Source organism: Dermacentor andersoni, chromosome 3, assembly GCF_023375885.2.
Source record: "Dermacentor andersoni chromosome 3, qqDerAnde1_hic_scaffold, whole genome shotgun sequence".
NCBI lineage: Eukaryota > Metazoa > Arthropoda > Arachnida > Ixodida > Ixodidae > Dermacentor > Dermacentor andersoni.
This window is the reverse complement of record NC_092816.1, coordinates 173,640,954-173,668,701: the sequence shown is the minus strand read 5'-3', so window position 1 is coordinate 173,668,701 and position 27,748 is coordinate 173,640,954. Positions and strand designations below refer to the sequence as shown.

The 27,748-nt window shown below is 46.8% G+C and overlaps 1 protein-coding gene, 1 long non-coding RNA gene and 1 pseudogene across 8 annotated transcripts in view; 2 read left to right on the top strand and 1 right to left on the bottom strand.

Moving 5' to 3' along the window:
* Positions 1-27,748, top strand: part of LOC140212822 (uncharacterized) — a 192,022-nt gene that overhangs the window by 129,599 nt on the left and 34,675 nt on the right. For 3 of the 7 annotated variants that reach the window (XR_011893488.1, XR_011893490.1, XR_011893486.1), the window contains exons 1-4: positions 676-1,196; positions 1,359-1,434; positions 4,468-4,622; positions 5,789-5,996. This is a non-coding gene — a long non-coding RNA (uncharacterized lncRNA). Of the gene's footprint in view, positions 1-675; positions 1,197-1,358; positions 1,483-4,467; positions 4,623-5,788; positions 5,997-27,748 lie in introns of those variants that run through there. The other 4 variants (XR_011893487.1, XR_011893491.1, XR_011893492.1 and 1 more) reach the window with 4 other exon arrangements.
* Positions 14,909-16,228, top strand: LOC126530137 (uncharacterized; annotated as a pseudogene).
* Positions 16,296-18,656, bottom strand: LOC140216301 (uncharacterized). The gene is made up of 5 exons (XM_072286687.1): positions 18,286-18,656; positions 17,105-17,312; positions 16,787-16,960; positions 16,628-16,714; positions 16,296-16,563 (listed from the first exon to the last, which is right to left on the bottom strand). The coding sequence occupies exons 1-5, from the start codon at positions 18,410-18,412 to the stop codon at positions 16,296-16,298; spliced, it is 864 nt and encodes a 287-aa protein (XP_072142788.1). The 5' UTR covers positions 18,413-18,656.

Genomic DNA, 27,748 nt, shown 5'->3' with positions numbered 1-27,748 from the left:
CGAGGTAAGCCTTAATGTCTGTGAAATCCACACGTGGCAAAAGGTTGAAGTCGCACTTCTCATTCGTTCAAGTCAAGAGGGTCAATACCGCCGCACAGGCGCACTTCTCTTTTTTTTTTTTTTTTGAGACAGAACAGCACAGTTTTCACTGGGACAAGCAGGGAGAAACAACACGGACGAGCGCTGCCGAGTCGTTTCTCCCTGCTTGTCCCAGTGAAAATAGCGCTGTTCTGTTTCAAATATGGCCTACCAACTCACCCAAACATCCGTTTTAATCTTTTCTTCATAGCGCGACTTTTCAGGCTCTTTCAGTCCCCGCGCGTACCACGATGGAACCAAATCTTCTGAACACCTCAATGCGCCGTCGACTGGCAAAAAAAGATCAAAACAATACGCACAGCCTAGCACACTGGTGGTAGTCGTACTGTGGCGTATGCGCTCGCGACGACGAGTACGGCGACTGTCCCTTGTGGATGACGTCACCTGAATACCTCCTATATGTAAGCCGCTTGCGTCGCAAAATATGAAGGTACGGACACACTGGCGGCAAAACACGCGTGGCACGCTGCCGGTGGCAAGAACGCCGCGTGGCAGAAAGGTCACATCGGTTTAAATGGAGTTTACATCGGTTGTGCCATGTGCACGCGGCGGCCGCCGCGGAGTCACGTGACAGCGCGATCATAGGCGCGATATCGCGGTTGTCGCGCGCTTTTTCCTTGCTCGGTTAGCAGATACCAGCTCCTTGTCCCTCGTCATCTACCGCGCTGATCGCGTTGACTCCTGCAATGGCAGATGCAGACGACGATGTTCTGACGAAGATGAGCATTTTGGTCATTGTGTGTTCTCTGCTGTTGCGACGGCGGCGCGCGCAAAAGGCACGCAGACGAAGGTTTTGGGTACACCCCTGCTGCCGCTACGGAGACGTTGAGGGGCAAGCGAATATTTTGCTTCCTCGGCTGCGCGCCCGAGATGAAGGCTTCTTTCGAGAGTGAGTGATTACAACCTTTTTAAACGTGTAGTGTGCCGTGTGTGTGACGTGATAGTGATGTTGTCTTTGATTCTTGATTATAGCTTTCTTCTGATGCCGCCGAGTTCGTTCGACACACTGCTCCACCTTGTTCGGCCTGTGATTGAGCGGCAGGACACTCCGTTCAGGCGGTCGATATCCGCACACATCGACTTGCCATGACAGTGTGGTAAGTCCGAAAGTCCGTGACCCGGTACTGTCCCCTCACAATGCCTGATCAGCAGTCCCTCGGAAAATATTGTGTAAAACATACCACATGAGCACTGTGATGCAACTCACCCCCCTCCTCATTTATCCTTTGAGACGTATGTGATGAGAATACGCTTTTCAGATTTCTCGCAAACGGCGACGCAATGAGAAGTTTGTCGTTCAACTTTCTGACAGGACGATCAACGGCTGGAATGATCGTAAGAGAAACTTGTGCTGCATTATGGGAAATACTTCAGCCAATTTATGTAAGATTTCCACAAACAGCAGAAGAATGGAAAAAATTAAGTGCACTGCAGTCCGTTTTGTTACTGCGGAGAGGGTTTATAGTGTTGACAAGCGTCCAGCTTGCCTTTCTTTACCTCATTTGTTATGCTACTGACTTTCCCAATGCGCCCTACGTACCGACTTTTCAAATGTGTTGAAATCTCATCACGCATAAGACAACTCAATGTTGCCTTATGCATTACTACGCTATTGTTTTGTCACAGTCTCGTATTATATTGCCTCCCGATCACCCTTTCAAGAACAAAAGTTCTTGTGTGCTTTTCACAAGAAAGAGAGGGCTCATTGCAGAACCCAGCATCAAAATGTATGGTCAGCGAATTCTTGTGAACAAAGAACACAAGTTCTTACGCATCATACTTGATTCGAAATTAACTCTTATTCCACACATAAAGTACCTCAAGGTGAAATGCTTAAAAACAATGAACTTGCTGAAAATTTTATCCAATACAGCATGGGGCAGCGACAGAAAATGTTTAATGAATCTTTACAAGAGCCTCATCCGATCACGGTTGGACTACGGTGCCGTGATCTATCATTTTGCAGCCCCGACCGCGCTAAAGATGCTAGATCCGGTCCACCATCTAGGAATCCGACTGGCCACTGGAGCTTTCAGAACAAGTCCTATTGAAAGCTTATATGCAGAATCAAATGAGTGGTCACTTCATCTGCAGAGAACATGCATCAGCCAAACATATTTTTTGAAAGTCCACTCTAATCCTCAACATCCTTGTTTTAACACCATTAACGATACGACATATGCTACACTCTTTCATATTCGTCCCTCCGTAAGACAGCCTTTCTCGCTGCGTGTGAGGAAGATTAGCGATGAAATGCGTGTCCCAATCCTCGAGCTTCGCCCAATGCATCCAGCCAAGCTGCTACCTCCTTGGGAGTGGCAGCTGATACAATGCGATATATCCTTCATGCAAGTTACAAAACACGCTCCAGAGATTGAAATCCAAATGCATTTCCGGGAACTCCAGCACAAAAACTCCTGCACGGAGTTCTACACAGACGCATCGAAGTCACACGACGGGGTGTCCTATGCAGCAGTCGGTCCATCCTTCCCGGAAACCGACGTACTGCATCCGGAAACTAGTATCTTTACAGCTGAGGCTTACGCACTGCTGTCGGTCGTAAAGCATATAAATAAATCAAAACTCCAGAAATCGGTTATATATACGGACTCCCTTAGTGTTGTGAAGGCCTTGATGTCTTTCTGTAGCCACAAAAATCCGGTAATTAATGAACTCTACTCTGTACTGTGTAAAGCATATATAGGTCTCCTCGATTTGGCTGCACTTTCTGCACTAGTTCAGGAGGTGCAGCACTCTAGCACTCGATTTGCCAGTGCAGCTAGCGCCACCTGCACTTCGGCACTCGATTTGACGTCGTGCTGCACGAGTTCATGTACACTTCGGCACTAGACTCTCCGCAAGTTCTTTTCTCGTGCACGTAGTGCAAGGCTTTTGATAGCAGACGACACATGCGGCTCCGTGGCCATGCGGGTGTTGGTAGACGGCATCGACGGCGCTTGCTATTAGTAACGTAGCACGGACGCCAGTTTTCTTCAGGATGTGTACGCAGCATCTTGTTAAGGGCGCTTTCCGGGTTCAACTGCTGCTAAGTGCACTGAAGGCCGGGATTTTCCCTCGGGTCACAGTCGTTTGTATTAATTTTCACGAGCTACCGCTACCTCGACGTTAAGTTTGCGCGAAACCACATCGGTCAGTCGTTTGAAACGTTGTGCCATATATGATTCAGAAAGATGTGGAAACCACGCTTGGTCATGCTTTCTGAATAATGACACACCAACAAAAGAAAAGCCACAGCCACCCAGTCGCAGCAGACGAAGGCCTGTACGTTTCTGCACTTTTGTCCTCAATTTGACCGCTGCACCGAAAGCGCTAGCGTCGCGCTACACTCACACTTCAAGAACTAGCGCTGCACTGGCACGACACTTTTCTGAACTAGTGCAAAAGGTGCAGCCAAATCGAGGAGACCTTATATCTAACCAACATGTGATTATATGCTGGGTGCCTGGACATAGGGGCATTGAGGGAAACGTACTAGCGGACCAGATGGCCACATCCATTTCATTGCATGCAGTTAGTCCTACTGCTTCGGTCCCTGTCACAGACCTGAAGCCTTTCTTAAGAAGAAAACTGCGAAACCACTGGCAACGTATGTGGGACGGCGAAGTAAATAACAAACTGCACGTGATAAAACCACAGTTAGGTTCTTGGCCCCCCGTAACAAAATCACGGCGAACAGATGTCCTATTCTGTCGCCTGAGAATAGGACACACATTTGGCACGCATAACTTTCTACTCACTGAAAATGATCCTCCAACCTGCGGTAGATGCGGGGAGAGGCTGACCGTCCTCCACGTCCTCCTGGAGTGTCGGGCAGCCGAATCTGAAAGAAGGAAACATTTTCCCCTAGCATACCGGCAGCAGATCCCCCTTCATCCCGCAATGTTACTCGGCTCAGAACTGCTATTTGATACCAACGCAGTCCTAAGTTTCCTGAAAGATGTTGTCCTGCATGTTGTTAGCCCCACATGTTCATAGCGGGTCCTCTCTTCAGAGGATGCCGCTGTGATAGCTCTTTGGTATAGCACGTGCCTCTAGGCCCTTGTGCTTCAAGGGCTCTGGCGAGGCAGCAGTGCTCCAAGTAATTTTACCATCTTATATATTTTATATTTTGCATCATTCTTCTACGATGGATTTTAATGTTCATAGTATTCGTCATTAGTCATCGCCATAATTTTATAGCACGTAGATTTTACGCACTTTACAGCGAATATTTTTAGGCCACCTTACAGCCAAGTCACATCTTCCATAATACATCGTCAACATTACCACGTGTCATGGCGCTCTTTGGCCAAACCTGGCCCTTGCGCCATTAAACACCACATATCATCATCATCATCACCCTTTCAGATTGCCACAGACATGCTTGTCGAGTGGAATTTTCCCAACTGCATTGGATGTATTGATGGAAAGCATGTGAGTCCTGCAAATTCAGGGTCACGAAACTTGAAGTACAAGAAGTCATTCAGCTCAGTCCTCATGGCAACATGCGATGCACATTATAGGTATGCTGCATTCATGGCAAAACAAAACTTTTGTTAAACTACTCGTTAATGGTGCATTTTTCTTGTGAATCATGAAAACAGTGTATTATATTCATTGAAAGAGAGTGCTATTGTATGCACCGAAAGAAAAGAGGGCAGTTCAATGGTGTAAGTTTCATGACGAATTAAGGAGCATAGCGTAGACAGGTGTATGATTACAATGGTTTGCAAACGCAGGTTGACAGTACACATATTTGGTTCTGCACAAATAGCAGCAGATGTTAAGATGGTAATCTGAGCTGTGATTGTGTGTGGCATGTTGGTAATCTGAGTTGTGATTGTGTGTGGCATGTATATTTAGTAAAACTATAATGCAGCTAAAAATTAATCTGCAGAAAACTAAAGTAATGTTTAACAGTCTCGGAAGGGAACAGCAGTTTACAATATGTAGTGAGGCACTGGAAGTGGTAAGGAAATACATCTACTTAGGACAGGTAGTGAGTGCGGATCCGGAGCATGAGACTAAAATAATCAGAATAAGAATGGGCTGGGGTGCGTTTGGCAGGCATTCTCAGATCATGAACAGCAGGTTGCCATTATCCCTCAAGAGAAAAGTTTATAACAGCTGTGTCTTACCATTACTCACGTACGGGGCAGAAACCTGGAGGCTTACGAAAAGGGTTCCACTTAAATTGAGGACAACGCAACGAGATATGGAAAGAAGAATGATAGGTGTAACGTTAAGGGATAAGAAAAGAGCAGATTGGGTGAGGGAACAAACGCTAGTTAATGATATCTTAGTTGTAATCAAGAAAAAGAAATGGGCATGGGCAGGACACGTAATGAGGAGGGAAGATAACCGATGGTCGTTAAGAGTTATGGAATGGATTCCAAGGGAAGGAAAGCGTAGCACAGGGCGGCAGAAAGTTAGGTGGGCGGATGAGATTAAGAAGTTTGCAGGGACAACATGGCCACAATTAGTACATGACCGGGGTAGTTGGAGAAGTATGGGAGAGGCCTTTGCCCTGCAGTGGGCATAACCAGGCTGATGATGATGGTGATAATGCAGCGCAGAAATCACTTTACGAGACTTGAACGCAGTAGTGACTTCAGGAGGAGCAAGGTGAAAGTCATGTGCTACATCAGATGCTAAATGGGCTACACTGAAACTTCTTGCTTTATTTCAGATTTGTGTATGTGGACGTTGGCCACTACGGGGCAGAAAGCGATGGAGGAGTTTTCTTAAGAACGAAGTTGATGCCCATATTGGGCGAGCGCAGATTTGGGATCCCCCCAGCAGCAACAGTTGGCTCAGCGGGACTGATACCATACTTGATGGTGGGCGACGAGGCCTTTCCATTGAAGCCTTACCTCATGCGGCCTATCCTCGACGTGGCAAGTTGCTTCAATTACTTTTAACGCTGACATGTTCCTCTGATTGCCGAGATGAAATATCAAAGCAGCTGTACTGTGTTACTGCTGCCGCTGTTTTCCATAGTAGATACAGTTTCGTGCAATGCATGCATACGGTAAAAATGGTCAAACAATTTCTACAAAAAATTCACAAATGCAGTCTAGCCTGCATGCATGTACGTAAGTCTTACAAGGAAAGGTTTAATTTCTGCATGGAAAAAGAAATGGTGCAGAGGACTAAATTTCGTGTATGCAGTGCAATATGAGTGTATTAAAATACTTTTATTACTGATAATTTACATGTTATGTTGCATTTTGTGTGAAAGCAGTAGTATGATGCAGTAATAAAATGTAATGTTGACATACCAGGTTTCATTGCATGATTGCAAGCAAATGCATGAGCACTATTTAACCTGTTTTTCCGACAGGATAATATACTGAAAATCACAAGTTGTGCAATGCAGCCAAAGGTGGCCTTATGTAGCATTGCTTTAGCACAACTTACCGTAAAAACTGGACTATAGGTCGGACCGGAATATAGGTCGATCCCCCAACTAACGAATTCTAAAAATGAAAAAAATCTTTTTCAATGGCAAAAGTACCGAAAGACACCCTTACCTTGAAACAAATGTGACTCATGCACAATAGTGACAGTATTTATTTAAATGCTGCTCGCATGTCCACCCGGCCAATTTTTAACAGTATCGCGTGACTATCGACCCGCGTGCTTGTCAGCACCTTATTAACGGCGCTGAGCGGCGAAACAAACGAGATACGCGCACGTGTACACGTGCGCTTACTTTCGCTATTGCGCCGCTCCGTGCCGTGATGATAAGGTGCTGACAAACACGCGGGTCGATGGTCGCGCGATACTGTTAAATATTGGCCGGGTGTACAGTACGCAGAAGGGCACGAAGTGCGCAAGCGTTACTCCGACTCAGAGCAACGCGTTTGATTAGAGTCGTATGACAAGTGCTTCTCGCTGCCCAGTCCATAGGCGCGTGCGATCTCTACCGATTTCAAATGGATGCATTCGGCTGCCACAGGCAGCGATCTTACACGCAGCTCCCGGACGAACTCCGCAACCTTGTCTTCCAGGTTTGCGGTCCGCCCACAAAATGTTTTCTGTTGGTTTGCAGCTTCTGTCTCCGCCAGTACCGAATGATCTTTTCGGATACTCCAAATTCGCGCTGTGCCGCGAGGTTGCCGTGGCCTTCCGCGCACTCAATTGCCTTTTTCTTGAAGGCGACGGTGACTTGTCGTCGGCTTCCTCTCATATTGAAACAAAATGTGAAAAAGCAGCCTTTAACCTATATAACTTTGTGACAATGTAAACGCAGATTGGCGTTGCCACAATGTCTCCACTACGCGCTGATGGCGATGGCGCTTCTTTACTTCATCCGCCCATTGTTGCAAGACTTCCGTAGTTTTTCCGCCAATGGCCGGTATATGAGACTAGGGTCGACTTTTCACAATTGTTTTTTGAACTATCATGTCAAAAGAAAGCCGAAATTGCTTGCTTTCACAGAAAAATATTATCGATTGCTTGCACTTTACATTTCATTTATTCATACTGCTCCATTTCGGCTTCATACAGCAGCTTGTGGATTTTGAATGTTACCTCGCATCTTTTTTTGTGTGGTAGCATCCTCAGCTTAGCAGCTATCCAGTTTGCTGTCTCTTGACTGTCTTCTGTCGGTGCAGGCATTTAATTTTTTTTTAGATCTAACAGCGTAGCTGAGCAGCTGCCCAAGACATCTTTCACCGCATCGTCGAAGCTGTCAGACTGCCTTCTTTTGGTCCTGCATATATCTGTATCAGCACAATATTTTCTTGCAATCACTGATTATCATTCAAATACTGCAGGAAATGTGAACCATGCCAGTACCGAGAGGAAGGTCCATTGGATGCTCGCCTTTTGGTAGACCTGCAGGACAGGCCACATCATTACACTCAAGCAATGCACTGGAAAAGTATGTCTGCTTCCAATCAAAGAAAGTGCGCACCACTTTCTTACCCTGGATCTGGGGCAGCGGCTCCTGCTTGTGAAGTTGACAACCTGCCTCAAAAAAATGTTATGGTGTCATATTCCGACACAAGAAAGTGAACACTAACTTACCCTGAAGACCTGGCAGCGGATGCCGCACCTTCTGTTGTGCTGGGGAGCCTATAGAAAAAATAAGTATGCTGCCATTTATGCCATGTAAAAAACATGTCTACTTGCAATGCCATGAAAAGGAGCAAGACACATCACACTCATCTAGTACCCGAAAGCTTGGTTTCACACCTTGTTGCAGTTTTTAGACGTGCAGTCATTAAATAGGACACTTAAATGTTTTTCCCAGTACATTGCAATGCAGTGTTGAGTGTGTGATTCACTTGAAACTGCACACCAGCGGCGAGTCATGACAGCAACTAAGCCAAGATCTGTATGCACATAAAACTAATCCATTTCTATGGGAGTGCAGCATAACAGTGCATAATAGAGTGGACCCACTCTTAAACGTGAAAGGCTTGTGGAAATTGTGTATTGATATGGAACCTGTGATGCACCACAGCTAGGAAAACTGAAAATCACCACCCACCTCAAATCGTCTTCATCAGTAAAGTCATCGGGGCTGTCAGAGTACCTGCATTATATGAAGACATAGGATGTTACTACTATTGGTGGATAATGACACCACAATTAGTACAGCTTACATTTCTTGAAAAAGCGTAGCAGCTGGGCTTGATATACAGCTGCACAGGTGAATGAAATCGCAATGTTGTACATAAACTGTTTCACTGCAGTAACCGTTATGGTAAGCAAACAATGAGGTGCACACCTAGCCACCAGTCTCGGACTGGAAGGGCTGTTGGATGACAGCGGAGATGGCAGAATAGAGCTGCACAAAAGCACAGATGCATAACAAGTTAAATCAATTGAAGCTTTACAAACTGAAGTTACACTTATGGAAACAAGACTTAACGTACATGTCCTCTTCTGGGTGCACATTTGATGAAGACCTGAAATGTAAAATTTGAGGTGTTTTGATGCAATCCCTGCAGATTTCTCGCCAGGAAAAAGGTCATGTGAAAATTACAATAGCGAAGCTACCAGCGCAGCTGAAGGGAATAAATTCTTAAACACACAGACGCTTGGGCAGTCAAAGCAGGTAAAAAGATATTAAACACGAAGAAAGCGGCTTAAAAAAGAGTGGTAGGACAGGTGATCGTAGTGAAGTTATCAGTGCCAGGCTTGAGTTGGCGCAGATGGCTGCGCAACTAAGTTGCCTTTTTCTTTTCCTTTCCGCATATTGTGGTGTGTTCCTCAGCATGCCATCCACGATGTCGAAAAGTGTCCTTTGTGTGGACCTTTCCGGCCTCTCCTCCGGCGCCACTTTTCCGGGCCCCCTCCGACGCCGACACAATTTTCAGCCAACGATCCTTCACATTTTTAAATTTTGCGGCTGCTTGCGGTCCTACAGAAATGCCACTGTTTATCACAAAGAAAGGTTGCAAAATGAAAAGATGAGCAATTTGTTTGCTCAAGCGGCGCTATACGAAGCGCGCAGCCTGATACGACATGCAAACCGCTCAGGCAAAATCACCATGCCCGTAGGAAACCGAGATTCCACATCATTTGCTCTGCAGCACACCGCTAGAGCACTCTAAACAAGTGTGCCCACCCCCGCACATTCCTGCCGACGTGAATATTCAGCAGAAGCTCAGATAAAGAATGAAAACAACTCACCAGTCAGATCGAATGTTCGGCCGATGATCGCGCACCGGTTCATTTTGGCGTTCTTATCTTAGTACTCCGGGTGAGTTTTATCGTACAAAAAGGGGAACAAGCGAACAGTCTCCAGAAATCGTTCTATCATGTTCTCTCGGCTGAAATTCATTTTGCAACGTGGATGCACATAAAGCACTAGCGCTGTTTGTCGCGACTGGCTCGGAGCGCTCGGTCGTCGATCGTGGTTCCGCCGCCACCGCTGGAAGTTAACTTCGGCAGTAGCCAAGAGGTGGCGCTTAAGAGAAAGCCCGGATAGCCCGGACGTCTCTCATTGGTTCGCGGCACGCGGCAAGCCGCCGAAAATGGCTCCTCGACCCACCCTCTCCGCGGCAGACCAAACCGCTTCCGCGGGAGCTTTCGCGGCACGCGGAGCGCCGCCGGCGGCGTGCCGCGCGCGTTATGCCGCCAGTGTGTCCGTACCTTTAAGCAATTTACTTCATGAAATGTAGAAATTCTTGCTATTCACACCAATGCCCACATAATAAAAATCAAGGCTGCCCGAAATTTTCATTCCTGACATTAGTGCTGTCAGGCGTGTCCACATTTCAGGACAAGGCTGTACGTCTTGACGCACGCAGCTATTATGATGTTACCTAAACCCCCCCACAATAGAACCACCTTCAAAAGTGCCGTAACAACTTCGGAAACAAACAATACATGCACGAAGCATAAATGGCTGGTGTGATAGGGCAAACAGGTTCAGGGTACTAAATATGAAAACGCGATCGGCAACGCTTCTGCACAATTCACTTCTGAGCACGTGCACATCGCGTAGAACGAGCACTTCTACACCCAACAACGCTGCGACACATCGCACATTTATATCACGGTTTGTGGCTTGCGAACACATTTCGTAACAGCAAGAACACAGCTCGAACGTCGCCGTCACCTTGACGCATCGCTGCCGGCAAAACGGCTCACACGCTGAATGGCAGTGATAAAGAGGCAATCAAAAATTGGCCGGGGCTTAGCTAAGGTTAAGCCTGGCTCGAAGCGAAAAGGTTCGGTGATGCTTATGATTTAGCCTATAGTTATGCTTACGGTTTAGCTTATGGTTATGCTTTATGATTCAGCCTATGGTTATGCTTACGGTTTAACTTGTGGATATGCTTTCATTCGCTTATGGTTATGCTATACGTCTGCCTTGTGTAGTTATGCAAATTGCTTATCAATGATATATACCAGAAGTTATGCAGGATTATTAAACTTCCTTATCCCTTCAATCCGTGGATGGCCTTTGTGCTGAAATCAAACATGGACCTACAGGTTAGAGTTATCGTTCTGGTCTACCAATGTGGGTACAGCAGAAGGGCCATCATCTCCGCAAGCTTGCTGAACAGATATTTTTTCTTCATTGTTGTCATTATTAACGCTCTCACAAGCTTCCATCAGTTCAGCCAGACACACCAGCGGAGAACCTTTGCTTTACCCCCATGATTGCCTCCTTCTTTTTGTCAAACATTTTGACGAAGGCATTACCGTCTAGTATATGCACTTCGTTACGAAAGGTGAGGTATAGCATGACGTGTTCTCGCTTGTAATTTTCCACATTGTCTATACTGTAGTTGCCCCCGCAGGGGCGTCTGCGTAAGCAGGCGTTTGGCGCGTTGCGACACCACGTACCCGAGCACACGAGGGTTGGACCCTCCCGCGTGTAGCCGTGCGCGGCTTAGGCGTGTCCGGGGAAAGGGGGATCCTGGGGCTTGAGCCGATGCCGGGTGTTCAGACCTTTAAGGCCCCCCGGCGGAGGCAACACACCTCTTTGGCCTCTGCTTCACGTAGACGGCACCCCCGGACTGACCCACCCGGGGGAAATCGGCAGTCGCCTTTTCCTGTCCACCTCTTCAAACTTTTTCTTTCCTATCTTCTTTTTTTTACTGTCCTTTCATCTCTTCTCTTCCGTCACTTCCTAATTTTCCTAGGCATCTAGGGTTAACCTTGTGTATGTGCCTTTCCTTGGGTATAATATATTAGGTTATAGTGGCAATGCACGGTTGGCGCCTGCAGCCTTACGCGTTAAGTCCTGCAGCGTCCCCATGTTGGGCTCCGTAGTGGGTGGCCGCCATTGCTGCCGAAATGAAAGTTAAATACTATGGGAACACCCGCATTTCCCCGCCTACTTGATCGTCACCCTCAGAAGAGGGGGCGCACCGAAAACCTGAGCACATGTTTCACCCGAACTAAAGAGACCTACCCAAAATACCACGTAGTACACAGTGAGAACCCTGAAAAACAAGCCAGATTCATTTCACCTTTCACAGTAGCAAAATCCTTGACCGAAGCCTTAGGGTCAGGTTATAAAGTGACTAAAATGGCTAGTGGAGACCTTCTTCTTGAGATCCCTCAGAAAAATCAGTATGAGAAACTAGGCAGGCTTGTGACATTTGGCAATATAGCAGTCTCTGTTACACCACACAGATCAATGAATAGCTCACGCGGAGTCGTATCAGAGGCAGACGTCCAAGATTTGACAGAAGCAGAACTCCTGGAAGGGTGGAAAGAACAAAATGTTACCAATGTAAAACGAATTATGATTAGACGGGACAATAAGGAAATTCCAACCAAGCATCTTATCTTAACATTTGCATCCAGCGCACTACCAGAAACCATCGAAACAGGATATATCAGGTTAACCGTGCGACCATATATTCCCAACCCTAGACGGTGTTTCAAATGTCAGAGGTTTGGCCATGGCTCGCAGAGCTGCCGTGGTCAAATAACTTGTGCAAAGTGTGGAGTCCAGGGCCACCCTTCCGACAATTGCAGTGGCACACCTCACTGTGTGAACTGCAGTGGAGGCCACCCTGCCTACTCACGCTCCTGTCCGAACTGGAAAAAAGAAAAGGACGTAATTACCCTCAAAGTCAAAGAAAATATTTCGTTTAAGGAAGCCCGTAAGAGGTGCTCACCTTTCCACAGCACACCTTATGCTGATGCGGCGCGTCGGGGGGCAGCGGCGCAGCGGCCAATGCCAAGTACCCAGCCCGCGTGCAGCGAGCAGGCAGCTTTGGCTCCTGCCCCCAGGGTGGAAGTAGGTAAGCCTACTCCATCCAACCAGCAACCACGCCAGGCTACCCTTGGGTTGCCGGCCCCACAAGAGTTATCTGCGGCATCCTGCGCTACACGCAGTGATCCCGCAGGACCGATAGCGGCCACGAAGGTAGGCGCAGCCGAGGCTGCCTCAACCTCCCCGGCCCCTTCCAGCGCTGGCAACAACCGGCGCAGCCAAATCCCCCAGGGAGCCCCATCGACCTCCGGGCTGGTGGGCGCAGGGGTCTTGCCCTCCAAGGCGGGACCCTCGCTGGTAACTTCCCGCGCGCAAGAGCACGTGTCCGGCGCCTCACAAGAGGCAATGGACACAACACCTATTCCCACGGCGCACCAAGCGCCTAAGGAGCGGCGAGGCTCCCTCGAACGCTCCAAAAAAGGCAAAACCCCGGTTACAGGGCCTCGCAAGAGCTCTGTAATCTAATTCAACATTTTTGTTTCCCTATACACAGCACCAATTCACATTAAATATGGATACACAAATCATACAATGGAATGTCAGAGGTCTTCTGAGAAACCTTGATGATGTACAAGAACTGATCCACCAACACAATCCAAAAGTGCCGTGTTTACAGGAAACACACCTAAAATCAAAACACAAAAACTTTCTCAGACTGTACATAACCTTTCGTAAAGATCGCGATGACGGTGTCGCATCATCGGGCGGTGTTGCCATTGTCATCCATAAAAGCATTGCGTGTCAACATCTACAGCTACAAACGCCTCTTGAAGCAGTGGCGGTTCGAGCTGTTCTCCTAAACAAACTCATCACTATTAGTTCTGTTTACATACCCCCACATTACAAATTAACTAAACATGAATTCCAATCCTTTATAGATCAATTGCCAGATCCTTTATAGATCAATTGCAGCTTGTGGGGAGACTCGTATCGATGCGCGAGGTCGTCTCGTTGAATAATTCCTTTTTTCTTCCGGTGCGTGTCTGCTGAATAAGAAAAAAACCCACTTATTACTCTCTTGCAAACAATACCTTTTCTTCAATTGATCTTAGCCTAGTTTCCCCGTCAATACTGTCTGAACTCGAATGGAAAGTTATAAACAATCCTTACGGGAGCGACCACTTCCCCATACTGCTGAGAACATATAAAGAAAACGAATATCTACCACAGGCTCCTAGGTGGAAGATCGATACAGCCGACTGGAAGAAATTCCGAACTCTCACTAGTATCTCATGGAATCACATGTCTTCCTTAGAAATTGATGCTGCTGTGGAGTATTTTACAGCGTTCATAATAGATGCCGCATCAAAATGCATATCCGAAGCAAGTGGTTTGCCATGCGAACGACGTGTACTGTGGTGGAACAACGAATGCACGATCGCCCGTAGGAAACAGAACAAAGCGTGGGGATCGTTACGCGCCTCTCCCACTGCAGAGAATCTTATTAACTTCAAAAAAGCAAAGTCTCAAGCCAGGAGAACGCGCCGACAGGCCAGAAGAGAGAGTTGGCAGAAGTTTTTATCGGGTATCAACTCTTATACAGATGAGGCGAAAGTCTGGAACAGGGTTAACAGGATAAAAGGACGACAAACTTATTCACTCCCCCTTGTAAACACACAAGGCGATACCCTGCTTGAACAAGCAGACTCACTTGGGGAGCACTTTCAGAGCGTGTCAAGTTCCACCAATTATTCCAAACCCTTCCTCAACTATAAACAAATAGAAGAATGCAAGCCACTCGTAAGAAAGTGTCGGCAGAATGAACCGTTCAACCGCCCCTTTAGTATTGCAGAGTTGAGAGCTGCCTTGAGCGCATGCAAGAGCTCTGCACCGGGATGTGATAGAGGGTCTGTTCGATTCAGCTGCACCACTTGAACCTAGTTCACGGTGGTTCACGGCGGTTCACGGCGAGTTCCGCACTTTTGCAGCGCCAGTTCAGTGGTGCAGCTGCAGCGCGACACTAGCGCCCCGGAGAAACGAATGCCAAGGTGCAGGTGTTGTGCAGGCCTTCTGCGTCGTGTCGCTCGTTGTTTACGCGCTGGTGAATTTGTATGTGACTTGTGCTATTTGCGTTGCGCTGTTTGCGGTTGTAGAAAAAATTGCTCAGGTCTGGTGTGTGTGTGTTGTGTGTGAGCATCGCTGCTGCACTGAACGACGACGATGAACTGTGCCACACTCTCAACTGTCGTTCAAGTAGCCATGGACCTTGTGGACTCGGACAGTGATGATGAGGAGTTCGATGACTTGGTCGTAATGTTGGCCGTAAAGCTGGTGAGGAAAGACCGAAATCGTATTCCACGATACCATGAAGACGTCGTTGGCAGCTATTTTGAGTTTGAGTTTAAGCGGCTCTTCCGACTGTCACGCGAGACCTTTAACTGTCTTGCAGACCGCTATCAAGCGTCACCGTTCTTCCCAGAAGCTCGTGGAGGGCGCGCGCGAATCAGTGCCGAAAAAACGTGTCTCATCGTTTTGAGCTATCTTGGGAGCCAGTGCAGCATGTACTCAATTGCAGACAGATTTGATGTTACAGAGTCATCTGTGCACGCTTGCATTGAGAGGGTGCTCAACCTTTTACATAGCATGAGTGAAGAAGTGATCGCGTGGCCGGACCAGCAACAGCAAGAACGTAGCAAGGGTGGCTTCTTAATCAAGAGCGCTGGGAAGGGGCCACGAAACACAATTGGCTGCGTGGACGGAAGCCACATAGAGATAAACACCCCGACCGAATCCCCGCACTCGTACTTCAACCGAAAAAAGTTTCCTTCTTTGATCCTGCAAGGCATATGCAACCATGAGAATAGGTTCATAGATGTGCTCATTGGATTTCCCGGCTCGGCGCACGACGCCAGGGTGCTCCGCGAAGGCCCCTTTTTTGAAGCTGCAGCAACCAAATGCAGCAATGGTTACATCTTGGGGGATTCAGCCTATCCATTGCTACCATGGCTTATGACGCCTTACAAGGATACGCAGCGGAGCTTCCCCTCCTGGAAAAGGAAATATAACAAGTGCCATTCCCAGCAGCGAGTTGCCGTTGAGGTGACATTCGGTATACTCAAGCAGCGATTTCGCAGGCTGTACTTGGTGGACGCAGCCAGCATCAAGCAGTGGGCGCATGCGTCCTGCACAACTTATGCAATGAGGAGCGAGATTTCTTCGAAGATCTGCAGGAACTCCCGGATTTGGAGGAAGTCGGAAACGATGAGGACAGTGGCAATGTTGTTGACTGCAGTGTGGCAGGCTACAGTGAGTGCCTGCGAAAGGCAATTGCCGAAAAGCAGTGCTAAAATTGCATATCCTTGTGCCGCTAGCAGTACTTATGCAGATAAGTTTTGCTTCACTCTGTAATGCTGCAAATATACTTTCTGAGACAATGTTTGTGAAAGATAAAGAATCGAGACGTTTGGGGCCTGCAAGCCCCAGGCTACTTTGTATGGTTGTCCTGTGTTGCGTGGTGATAATACACAACACACACACACGTTTTCTTTTTTGAAAATTTTTATTCAGGAGCCGTTGTGGCAACTTTCTCCACAGCTGTAACCAGCCGCTCTAACAAAGCCATTTTCCTATCAAAGCGTTCGGCCCGCTCTTCCTTCGCCTCCTTAAATTCTCTTAAGAGGGCATTCAGCGATGTGCTGTCCTTTTTTCTTCGCAAGGCACCCTTAGGGTGTGCATTCACACCTGCAGCTGATGCAGGCCTTGTCAGGGGTTTGCCCATTGACAATTCTGGCTCCATGTCAGTGCCGTCATCAGCGCCGGGAGACATGCTGAAAAACAATGTGCAGGATTAAGGGGGATAACTAAACTTCTGTCAAAATGGGGCAACTGCACCTGCTGTCTTTCTCAATTGTTCCTCCAGGCTTCATCAGCACTGTCGGTGTGATGTGGTGTTCTTTTTCAAGAACATCACTTAGCTCTCTATGAAAGAAGAAAAGAATTAGTTGCAAATACAAAAGCCCGAGACTGTATGCAATAGTCAACAGCACTCACTCTTCGTATTCACACAAAGCCGTCGAGTGCCCCGATGAATTGTTTTTTATTTTTGTCTTCTTATATGATCGTTCAAGGCTCTTCCATTTATTCTGCACCTGCAGCTCGGTTATCACAACTGAGAACTCTGTGTTGATCATACGAGCAATTTCTTGCCACATGGCCTTTTTTGTCCTGTGAAAAAAAAAAGTAATGGATTAAAATTTGGCAATTCTAGCACATTAAAAGCTGCTGAAGTATGCTCGCAAGTGCCAAAGCAAACAAAGTTGAAATTTAACTTTTTGTTAACAAGTCAATGAGAAAGTAAATGAAACTTGCTTAAGGCCGCCTTTTTTCCCGACGAGAGGATTCAGCTCTTTATATTTCAAAATGAGGAACCGGGTCCTCCGAACACTCCAGAGTTCATCCTCGGGGGATCTGGATCGCTCCTCCATCGGTGCGACGCTGAGGTCCGCAGGCGTTGCCTCCATGGCAGATGACGTATTAGTTTCACATTCTTGAAATATCACCGTGATGACCGTTCCATCTGACAGAAAATAGTACCGCATTGAGTTGTAGGTATGCATCTACTCTGGACTAACGTATTCGAAACTTCACACGCGGGCTCAGCAGTAAAGAGGAGCGACTTGTCAACCTACGCACTCAGACGTAGATGTACATGTAGATTCCTGTGACCTGGTGGCACGTACCCACTCTGGGGGATTGGCCAAGAATTGGGTAATTTATAAGAAAGTGTAAAATAAGTCAAAATTCCATAATAGCTAAGTAATTATAAAATACAAAGATTGTAGAGCCTGCATGATTTTACGAAAATGAAAATTCTACTATAATTATAATAAAACAGTTCAAATTCAATTTTAGTGAATGAAAAGGAGGCTTAAAATTTTGTATTCAGAGTTGAAATCTCATTGATCCTAAAAGAAAATCTTGGCAACGCTAACCTTCCCGTCGCTATGCCGAAGTGTAGGGGCACCCAAAGATAGTACATTTTGAACAGTTAAATCTAATCCAAGAAGGCGGAGTGGTATTTGTAGGGTTCGTTTACTTAAGCTAATAAATCGTCGACAAGAACTTAAAAAAATGGTCTATGTTCTCATCTTCACTACATATGTGACAAATCGGTGAGGGTGTCAGAATGCAGCAGTTACTTCAATTTTTTTCTCGATTGGCATACGAGTTTGTTGTATGCAATGCAACAAATAAACGTTAACGTCTTCTTTCTTTTCTTTTATCGCAGCCAACATTTTTAATTTTTACGCACGTTACTACGTACTTACTATTCCCTCCGCCTTTGTTGCACGGGAAACAAAGCGCGATAAATTTCCGGATCAGAATAACGCATTTTATACACTTCAGTACTGGCATATTGACAAACAGGCACACTGCTATAGCTAAACAACGAATACATCGTGTTCACCATATTCACAGGCGCCGACAGCTTAATTGAAGGAGCTTACAACTAGAAATTGACCCCATGTGACTAAAAAGGGTTAACATACCTGGCGTTCTGTAGGCAAATCCATCGCCGAAGGGAACGCGCCTCCCATCGCCGTCGACTACAGGGGTAACCTGAGTTTGCACCCCGTCTACAAGTACCGACAGCGTCGGCAAGTCGTTCGCTGACATCGTCTGCTAGCTGTGGTCGGCTCTCAAGTGTGGAAGCTCACGAAGCTCGTGAACCGCGCGTGCACCAACGCGGCACCACAGGCAGAGCAGGTTCTGAAAATTCCTGAACCGGCGCTGCACCTTTGCTGCACTTTTTGAAACGAACGCTAGGGTGCAGGGGGCGCTAAGCTGCACCGCTGAAACGAACGGCAAGGTGCGGCACCGCGTGAACTGGTTCAAGTGGTGCAGCTGAATCGAATAGACCCAGAATCTTGTACGAAATGCTGAAAAACTTACACAATGACACGCAAGTGACACTACTTACACTTTTCAACACTATCTGGGACGCAGGGTACCTTCCGACCGCATGGAAAGAAGCCATTGTGGTCCCTGTTTTAAAACAAGGCAAAGATCCTTCCTCAGTGGCAAGCTACCGCCCGATAGCCCTCACAAGTTGCATGTGTAAGGTGTTTGAAAAAATGATAAATCGGTGACTCATCCATTTTCTTGAACAGAACAAAATGCTTGATCCCTATCAGTGTGGCTTCCGAGAAGGGTGCTCCACAACCGACCATCTTGTACATATTGAAGGAAATATCCGGGACACCTTTAGACATTAACGGTTCTTCTTATCGATATTTCTCGATATGGAAAAGGCGTATGACACAACGTGGCGTTACGGGATCTTGCGAGACTTATTGGAAATGGGCATTCATGGTAATATGCTAAACGTAATAAAAAGCTACTTGTCGAATCGCACTTCCCGGGTAAAAGTTGGCAATGTCCTGTCACGTCCTTTTACACAAGAAACTGGTGTACCCCAGGGTGGCGTGCTCAGTTGCACACTCTTTATTGTTAAGATGACAACACTTCGTGCATCCTTACCACCGGCCATTTTGTATTCCGTCTATGTGGACGACATTCAAATAGGTTTCAAATCCTGTAACCTCGCAGTGTGCGAGAGACAGGTACAGCATGGTTTGAACAAAGTGTCAGGGTGGGCAGAGAAAAATGGATTTAAAATCAATCCTCACAAGAGTTCTTGTGTTCTTTTTACACGAAAGAGAGGCCTGGTCCTGGATCCTTGCTTAGAACTGTGTGGACAACAAATTCCTATCAACAAAGAGCACGAATTCCTAGGTATTATACTTGACGATATACTCACTTTCATTCCGCACATCAAATATCTGAAAGAAAGATGTCTAAAAACAATGAACTTAATGAAACTTCTATCCAAGACTACGTGGGGTAGTGACAGAAAGTGTCTAATGAATCTCTACAAGAACCTAATACGGTCACGATTGGATTATGGGGCCGTAGTGTATAACTCTGCCGCCCCGAGCGCGCTAAGGATGCTGGATCCTGTCCATCATCTAGGTATCCGCCTAGCAACTGGTGCTTTCAGAACAAGCCCGATTGAAAGCCTATATGCCGAATCGAATGAGTGGCCGCTCCACTTACAGAGATCATACGTCAGCTTTACTTATTTCCTTAAAGTACACTCCATTCCTGAACACCCATGTTTTAATACCATTACCGATATGACGTATGCTACACTCTTCCGCCACCGTCCGTCTATAAGACAGCCTTTCTCGCTGCGTGTGAAGGAGCTTAGCGATGAAATGGATCTCGCACTCCTCAAGCTTCCGTTAATGCACCTAACCAAGCCCTTACCTGCTTGGGAGTGGCAGTTGATAGGATGTGACCTATCTTTTCTAAAAGTCACAAAACACGCTCCAGAGGTCGAAATAAGAATGCATTCCTAGAAATTCAATAAAAGCACTCGTGCACAGATTTCTACACAGACGCTTCTAAGTCACATTCCGGAGTGTCCTATGCAGCCGTCGGTCCATCCTTCTCGGAATCTGATATACTACATCCAGAAACAAGTATCTTTACGGCAGAGGCCTACGCTGTATGGTCGGCTGTGAAGCATATAAAGAAATCAAAACTCCAAAAAGCTGTTATATATACAGACTCCTTAAGTGTGGTGAAGGCCTTAATGTCACCTTACAAACATAAAAATCCTGTACTTACTGAGGTCTATTCCGACCTGTGCAAAGCTTATCTATCTAACCAGCAAATCATCATATGCTGGGTACCCGGCCATAGGGGAATCGAAGGTAACGTTTTGGCAGACCAGATGGCTACGTCAATTACACTCCCTGCTGGTAATAATACTGCTTTGGTGCCTCTCACAGATCTGAAACCTTACAAACGAAAGAAACTGCGAAACCACTGGCAACGCATGTGGGACGCAGAAATAAATAATAAACTGCACGTTATAAAGCCACAGTTAGGTTTTTGGCCCTCCCCAACAAGATCTCGCCGAACAGATGTCCTGTTCTGCCGGCTCAGAATAGGACACACGTTTGGCACCCATAATTATCTGTTTACTGGAAGTGAACCTGCAATCTGTGGTAGATGCGGTGAGAGGCTTACCGTCCTCCACGTGCTCCTGGAGTGTCGGGAAGCCGAAACGGAGAGAAAGAAACATTTTCCGCTTGCTTACCAACATTACATCCCTCTACACCCGGCTATGTTTCTTGGTAAGGAACCGCTTTTTGACACCAAGGCAGTCCTCAGCTTCTTAAATGATGTCGTACTATAAGTTTTATGCCCATTAAATTCGTAGAGCATCCTCGCTCCAGAGGATGCCGCTGCGATAACAGTTTTGCATAGCACATGCCTCCAGGCCCTTGTTTTTTCAAGGGCTCTAAGGAGGCAGTAGTGCTCTAGCATATCTTATAACCTTATATATTTTTACGTATCGTATCATTCTATTTAAATGCATCTTAATGTCCATAGTACACGTCATAAGTCATCGCCATGATCTTATACAGATTTTGCGCACTTTAGCGCGACCATTTTTAAGGCCCCTTTACAGCCACGTCACACCAACTTCATCGAACTCATGATTACACTGCGAAGTCATTACCACGGACAAGCCGCTCTTTGGCCATACTTGGTCCTTGCGCCATAAAACATTCATTGCATACATTCATTCATATACTGTAGTTGCGGCACCTGAGTATAGCCGGTTTTTTCCTCTTCTTTATCGTGTTGATATTGTATTCCAGCATGAATTCGGCGTAGGTCACATTTTCCATGTTCCCTGGTCGTTGCTGGTACCGCTCAACAGGACTTTTGTGCCAAATGTTTAGAGAGACGTGCCTGTCGTACGTCTGGCGTTTCAGACTCGGCTTTGCTGCATCGTTTAGCGAGACATTCTTCTCATTGTTGGGGTGTGTCGGACGCTCGTTGAGCCTTTCATTTCTTCGCTCCTTTTGAGCCAACTCCCGTGGTAGCACTTCTGTGTCGGTAGTGTCACTCTCTTCTCCTTCCATGTTGAATGCGTACGCCTATTCTCTGGCAAGCGGTTATATAGTCAGCCTCCGCGATAAACACGCGCTTGCGACGAACGTCAAACGATGACGCATAGCGCACGGCAGTGGCCACCTGCGCCGTGCGTGACGTCACTCGTGCTCCGACATACGCCGGCTCGCGCGAAGCGCTGTGTTGACTAGCGTAGGGAAGCTTTTCACTTCAAAACTTATCGCTACTGATCGTATCATCAATTCTGAAAGTTGCGAAGGGCTGGCGTTCACCACTTCGCTGCAACAATCCGTGTAGACGGAACAGTTACCAATCGTGTTCGCTGTGTGCGCCAATCAGAGACTACTTATTTCGCCACGCACTGAACATGTGTTCTGTTCAGAATGCACGTGTATGGTTTATTTATTTATTTATTTTATTTATTCATACTGTCGATCCCATCAGGGATCATAACACGAAGGGCATACATATTTATCTTGCAGTGTAACAATAATAATTGGCGCAATAATTAGATTAGACATATTAGACATGCAGTTAGCAGAGGCAGACAATGTACTAGGCAGAAAAGTAACGTTATACACTGTAATAATGTTATGAGAAAAAAAACAGCAGGTAATCAAAGGTAGAAAATTTCCAAAGGCGAACAAAATGGTAGGCATAAATTATACAATAATACGTAGCATTAAATTTAAGAGTAATAAGGGGTAATGAGGTAGTCTGTCAAATATCAATGGTGGTAAGCAATAACAACAGGAAAAGAAGTAAACAATTTGCATAAATAAACAATAGTACTCAGTAATGGCAAGTAATACAAGTTATAAAAGTGAGGTATACACAAGAGGTAGTAATCCATAAGATACGTTTAAGGTGTCGTTAAAGAAATTGTGATTATGTACACAATCTAATGAAATAAAATGGCACAAAAATAGATGGTGACACAGGTACATCATAATTGTTAAGCACGCAATTCATTTTCGGCTAATGTCAAAAACGTTGTTAACGATGGGCTGTCTGTAATACTAGGGTCCAGCTTATTCCATTCACGTGTCATTAAAGGGAAAAGCGAATGCTTATGGCTTTCCGAATGAAATGAGTGTTCGTTTAATGATAGTGAATGTTTATCTCGGGTGAGTCGTGTTTGTGCTAAAGATAAGTATTTGGAACTGTCTATTTTCAATTCATTATGAGTAAGTTGATACATAAATTTTAATCGTGCAAGCTTGGCTTGTTTTTGTAAGGTCAGTATACCGGCCTGTTTTAGCAATTCTGTGGGTGAGTCTGTTAACCTATGTTTGTTGTAAATATATCTTAGTGCCTTCCTTTGAATTGCTTATAGTTTGTTAATGAGTTCTTTGGTGAAAGGAAACCAAACAACGTTAGCATACTCTGATACAGATCTGACAAACGTGTTATGTGCTAGTAGTTTTGTGTTTGGGGGTGGTAGTCTAAGACGTCTGTTCAGGAAAAACAATTTTTTTTGTGCGGTCGAGGTAACGTTGTTAACATGGCGCTCCCATTTGAAATCGTGTGTTAATGTTAAGCCAAGGTACTTGTACTCCTTCACTTTAAGTGTGGCGTTATTTATAGTGCAGTTAAATTCTGATGCGAGCTTTTTCCTAGTGATTGATAAAATAGCTGATGGACTTCTTGTTGGCGACGCGCACGCGAACCATGGAACAAAAAATGACGAAGTCGACGGCTTCAAATATTTCTTCCGACGCTCTCCTAAACACAACACACTTCCTGCGCTCCATCAATTTCTGTCGGCGATCGCACGCACTGACGAGGCCTGGAAGGCTGCACCGGCTTGCTGCCTTTGGTGACTATCTCCGTGGGTGCCAGATAACTTGTAAAAATCATAAAAAGGAGAAAAATAGGCTTCATTTCGCTTTGAGCAAGCGCCACGTCTGCTGCGACGACACCCGACACCGCCCGCCTCGGACCAGCCAATGAGGAACGAGTAGGCGTGCGGACGGGAAAGTTGCGACCGCTCGTCCCTCTCCACTAGAGAGCCATACCCACGAGGGCGGAATGGACAGGCGGATTGACCATGTTTAGGCCCTTACTGGTTAGCTTCGTAGTTATTTTCCGCCAGTGTGAGTCAACGCTCTTTCTGTATAGGTATTTAAATACCTTAGCTGGCCACCTCTTATCGTCCAATTTCCTCAGGCGTTTTCGGTATGAAATTTTACTCTGAGCTTCCCGTGCTTCGAATGATGACCAGCCCATATCCCCCTGTACTGCTTCGTTTGTGGTTTTCCCGTGGGCACCTAGTGCTAATCTTCCAACAGCTCTCTGATTTACTTCAAGTCTCCCCGCAGGGGCGTCTGCGCAAGCAGGCGTTTGGTGCGTTGCGACACCACGTACCCGAGCACACGAGGGTTGGACCCTCCCGCGTGTAGCCGTGCGCGGCTTAGCCGTGTCCGGGGAAAAGGGGATCCTGGGGGTTGAGCCAATGCCGGGTGTTTGGACCTTTACGGCCCCTCGGCGGCGGCAACACACCCCTTTGGCCTCGGCTTCACGTAGACGGCACCCCCGGACTGACCCACCCGGGGGAAATCGGCAGTCGCTTTTTCCTGTCCTCCTCTCCAATCTTCGTCTTTCTCTCTCTCCCTTTTTCATCTTTCCTGTCTTCTCATCACTTCTCCTCACTTCCTAATTTCCCGGCGGCAAGGGTTAACCTTGTGTAGCTAGCCAGCCTTGGTTATGCTGTATTTGGTTATAGCAGCGATGTACGGCTGGCGTTGGCAGGGTTTCCCTTGTTTCTGTCACGTCCCCCTGTAGGGCTCCATTGTGGGTGGTCGGCATCGCGGTCGAAAACCCAACATTACTTATGGAACATGCTTTTCCTAAACTACCTGATCGCCCTCAGAAACGAGGGCGCACCGAAGAAGTTTTTCAGTTTTTCGGACGACAAGTCCACAATTTTCCTCGTTTTCATGTCATCCACGCAGAAAAACCAGCTAAACAAGTGCGAACAATCTCCCCGTTCCTTGCATCTAAGTCTCTTACCGACGTTTTCGGTCCAGGATATAAGGTGTCGAGGATGGCTAGCGGTGACCTCCTCTTGGAGCTCCGCGATCTGAAACAATTTGAGAAACTGCCAAAACTAGTATCATTTGGGGAGACCCAAGTAGTAGCAACCCCGCACCGCACGATGAATACCACCCGCGGCGTTGTCTCGGACGATGATTTGCTGGAGCTCACTGAGGCTGAACTCTTGGAGGGCTTCAGTGAACAGAATGTCATAAATGTCAAAAGAATCAAGATAAGGCGCGAGGGTAAAGAAATTGCGACCAAGCACCTAATTCTCACCTTCAATTCAAGTGTCCTGCCCGAATCAATCGAGGCCGGGTACATCAAGCTCCGTGTAAGACCGTATGTGCCAAATCCCTTGAGATGTTTCAAATGCCAACGTTTTGGCCACAGCTCGCAGAGCTGCCGAGGCCGCCAAACATGTGCGAAATGCAGTGCCCTTGAACACGCAACTGAAGAATGTAAGAACTCTCTACACTGTGTAAACTGTGATGGGGATCACGCCGCGTACTCGCGGTCATGCCCGTCTTGGAAGAAAGAAAAAGAAATAGTCACAATCAAAGTAAAAGAAAATATCACCTTCAAAGAGGCACGCAGGCGGGTTGCATACCTTCCTAAGGCCAGCTTTGCCGAAGTGGCGCGTCAGGGGGCAGCGTCACGACGGCCTCCGGCGGCTGTCCGACCCACAAGCCGTGAGTCGGCAGTTACGCCATCTGCCCCCGCGGCGGTTGCAGCCAGCGCTGCTCCGTCAACCGAGGAGAAGGGACCATCGACCCCGAAGGTGGGCGCAGCCGAGGCTGCCTCAACTTCCCCGACCCCTTCCAGCGCTGGCAACAACCGGCGCAGCCAAATCCCCCAGGGAGCCCCATCGACCTCCGGGCTGGTGGGCGCAGGGGTCTTGCCCTCCAAGGCGGGACTCCCTCTGAAAACTTCCCGCTCGCAAGAGCACGTGTCCGGCGCCTCACAAGAGGCAATGGACACTACACCTATCCTCAAGGCGCACCAGGCGCCTAAGGAGCGGCGAGGTTCCCTCGAACGCTCCAGAAAGGGCAGAACTCCCGTTACAGGGCCTCGAAAGGGCTCTGTAATTTAATCTCTGTAATTTACATAATCACTACCTCTGTTTCTGTACACACAGCACCTATTGATCACCAATATGGATACACAAATCATACAATGGAACGTCAGAGGTCTTCTTAGGAACCTTGATGACTTGCAAGAGCTTATACAAAAACACAATCCAAAAGTGCTGTGTTTACAGGAAACACACTTAAATTCCAAACACACAAACTTTCTCGGACAGTACATAACTTTTCGCAAAGATCGCAATGATGCTGTCGCATCATCGGGCGGTGTCGCCATTGTTATCCATAAGAGCGTTGCGTGTCAACATTTACAGCTACAAATGCCTCTCGAAGCAGTGGCGGTTCGAGCTGTTCTCCTAAACAAACTCATCACCATTAGCTCTCTTTACATACCCCCACATTACAAATTAATGAAACATGAATTTCAATCCTATATAGATCAATTGCCAGAACCTTATGTTGTGCTGGGCGATTTCAATGCGCACAGCTCCCTGTGGGGCGACTCTCGTATTGATGCGCGAGGACGCCTCGTTGAACAATTCCTTTTTTCGTCCGGTGCGTGTCTGCTGAATAAGAAGGAACCCACTTATTACTGTCTCGCAAACAGAACCTTTTCTTCAATTGATCTTAGTATAGTTTCCCCGTTAATACTGCCCGAACTTGAATGGGAACTTAACGACAATCCTTACGGGAGCGACCACTTCCCCATACTCCTAAGAACATATAAAGAATGCGAATATCTACCACAGGCTCCTAGGTGGAAGATCGATGCAGCCGACTGGGAGAAGTTCCGAGCTCTCACTAGGATCTCATGGAATGACATGTCTTCTTTAGGAATTGATGCTGCTGTGCAGTATTTTACAGCCTTCATTATAGATGCAGCATCTAAATGCATATCTGAAGTAAGTGGTCTTGCATGCAAACGACGCGTCCCGTGGTGGAACGACGAATGTAGGACCGCCCGTAAGAAACAGAACAAAGCGTGGGGGTTGCTACGCGCCTCTCCCACTGCGGAGAATCTTATTAACTTTAAAAAAGTAAATTCCGAAGGCAGGCGAACCCGCCGACAGGCCAGAAGAGCAAGCTGGCAGAAGTTTTTATCGGGCATCAACTCGTACACAGAGGCCAAAGTCTGGAACAGGGTTATTAGGATAATAGGAGGACAAGCACAATCACTCCCTCTGGTAAACACACAAGGCGATACCCTGCAAGATCAGGCAGACTCACTTGGGGAGCACTTTGAGAGCGTCTCGAGCTCAACCCATTATCCTCGGTCCTTCCTCAAATATAAACAAACAGAAGAATGTAAGCCAATAATTAGGAAATCCAGACAGAATGAACCCTATAACCGGCCTTTCAATATTGCCGAGCTGAGAGCTGCCTTGAATACATGCAAAAGCACTGCACCGGGACCTGACAGAGTCATGTATGACATGATCAGAAACCTACATACTGACACACAAGTTACACTACTTACACTTTTCAACACTCTGTGGGCTGCGGGATAACTCCCATCTACATGGAAAGAGGCGATTGTGGTTCCTCTCCTGAAGCAGGGAAAAGACCCCTCCTTGGCCGCAAGTTATCGTCCGATAGCTCTTACGAATTGTCTGTGTAAGCTCTTTGAAAAAATGATTAATCACAGACTCGTACACTTCCTTGAATTCAACAATATACTCGACCCCTGTCAGTGTGGCTTCAGACAAGGGCGGTCAACAACAGATCATCTTGTGCGCATTGAAGGATATATTCGCGATGCCTTTGTACACAAACAGTATTTCCTCTCCATATTCCTCGATATGGAGAAGGCATATGATACAACATGGCGTTACGGGATCCTGCGAGATTTGTCGGGAATGGGCATCTGTGGAAATATGTTGAAAATAATTGAAAGCTATTT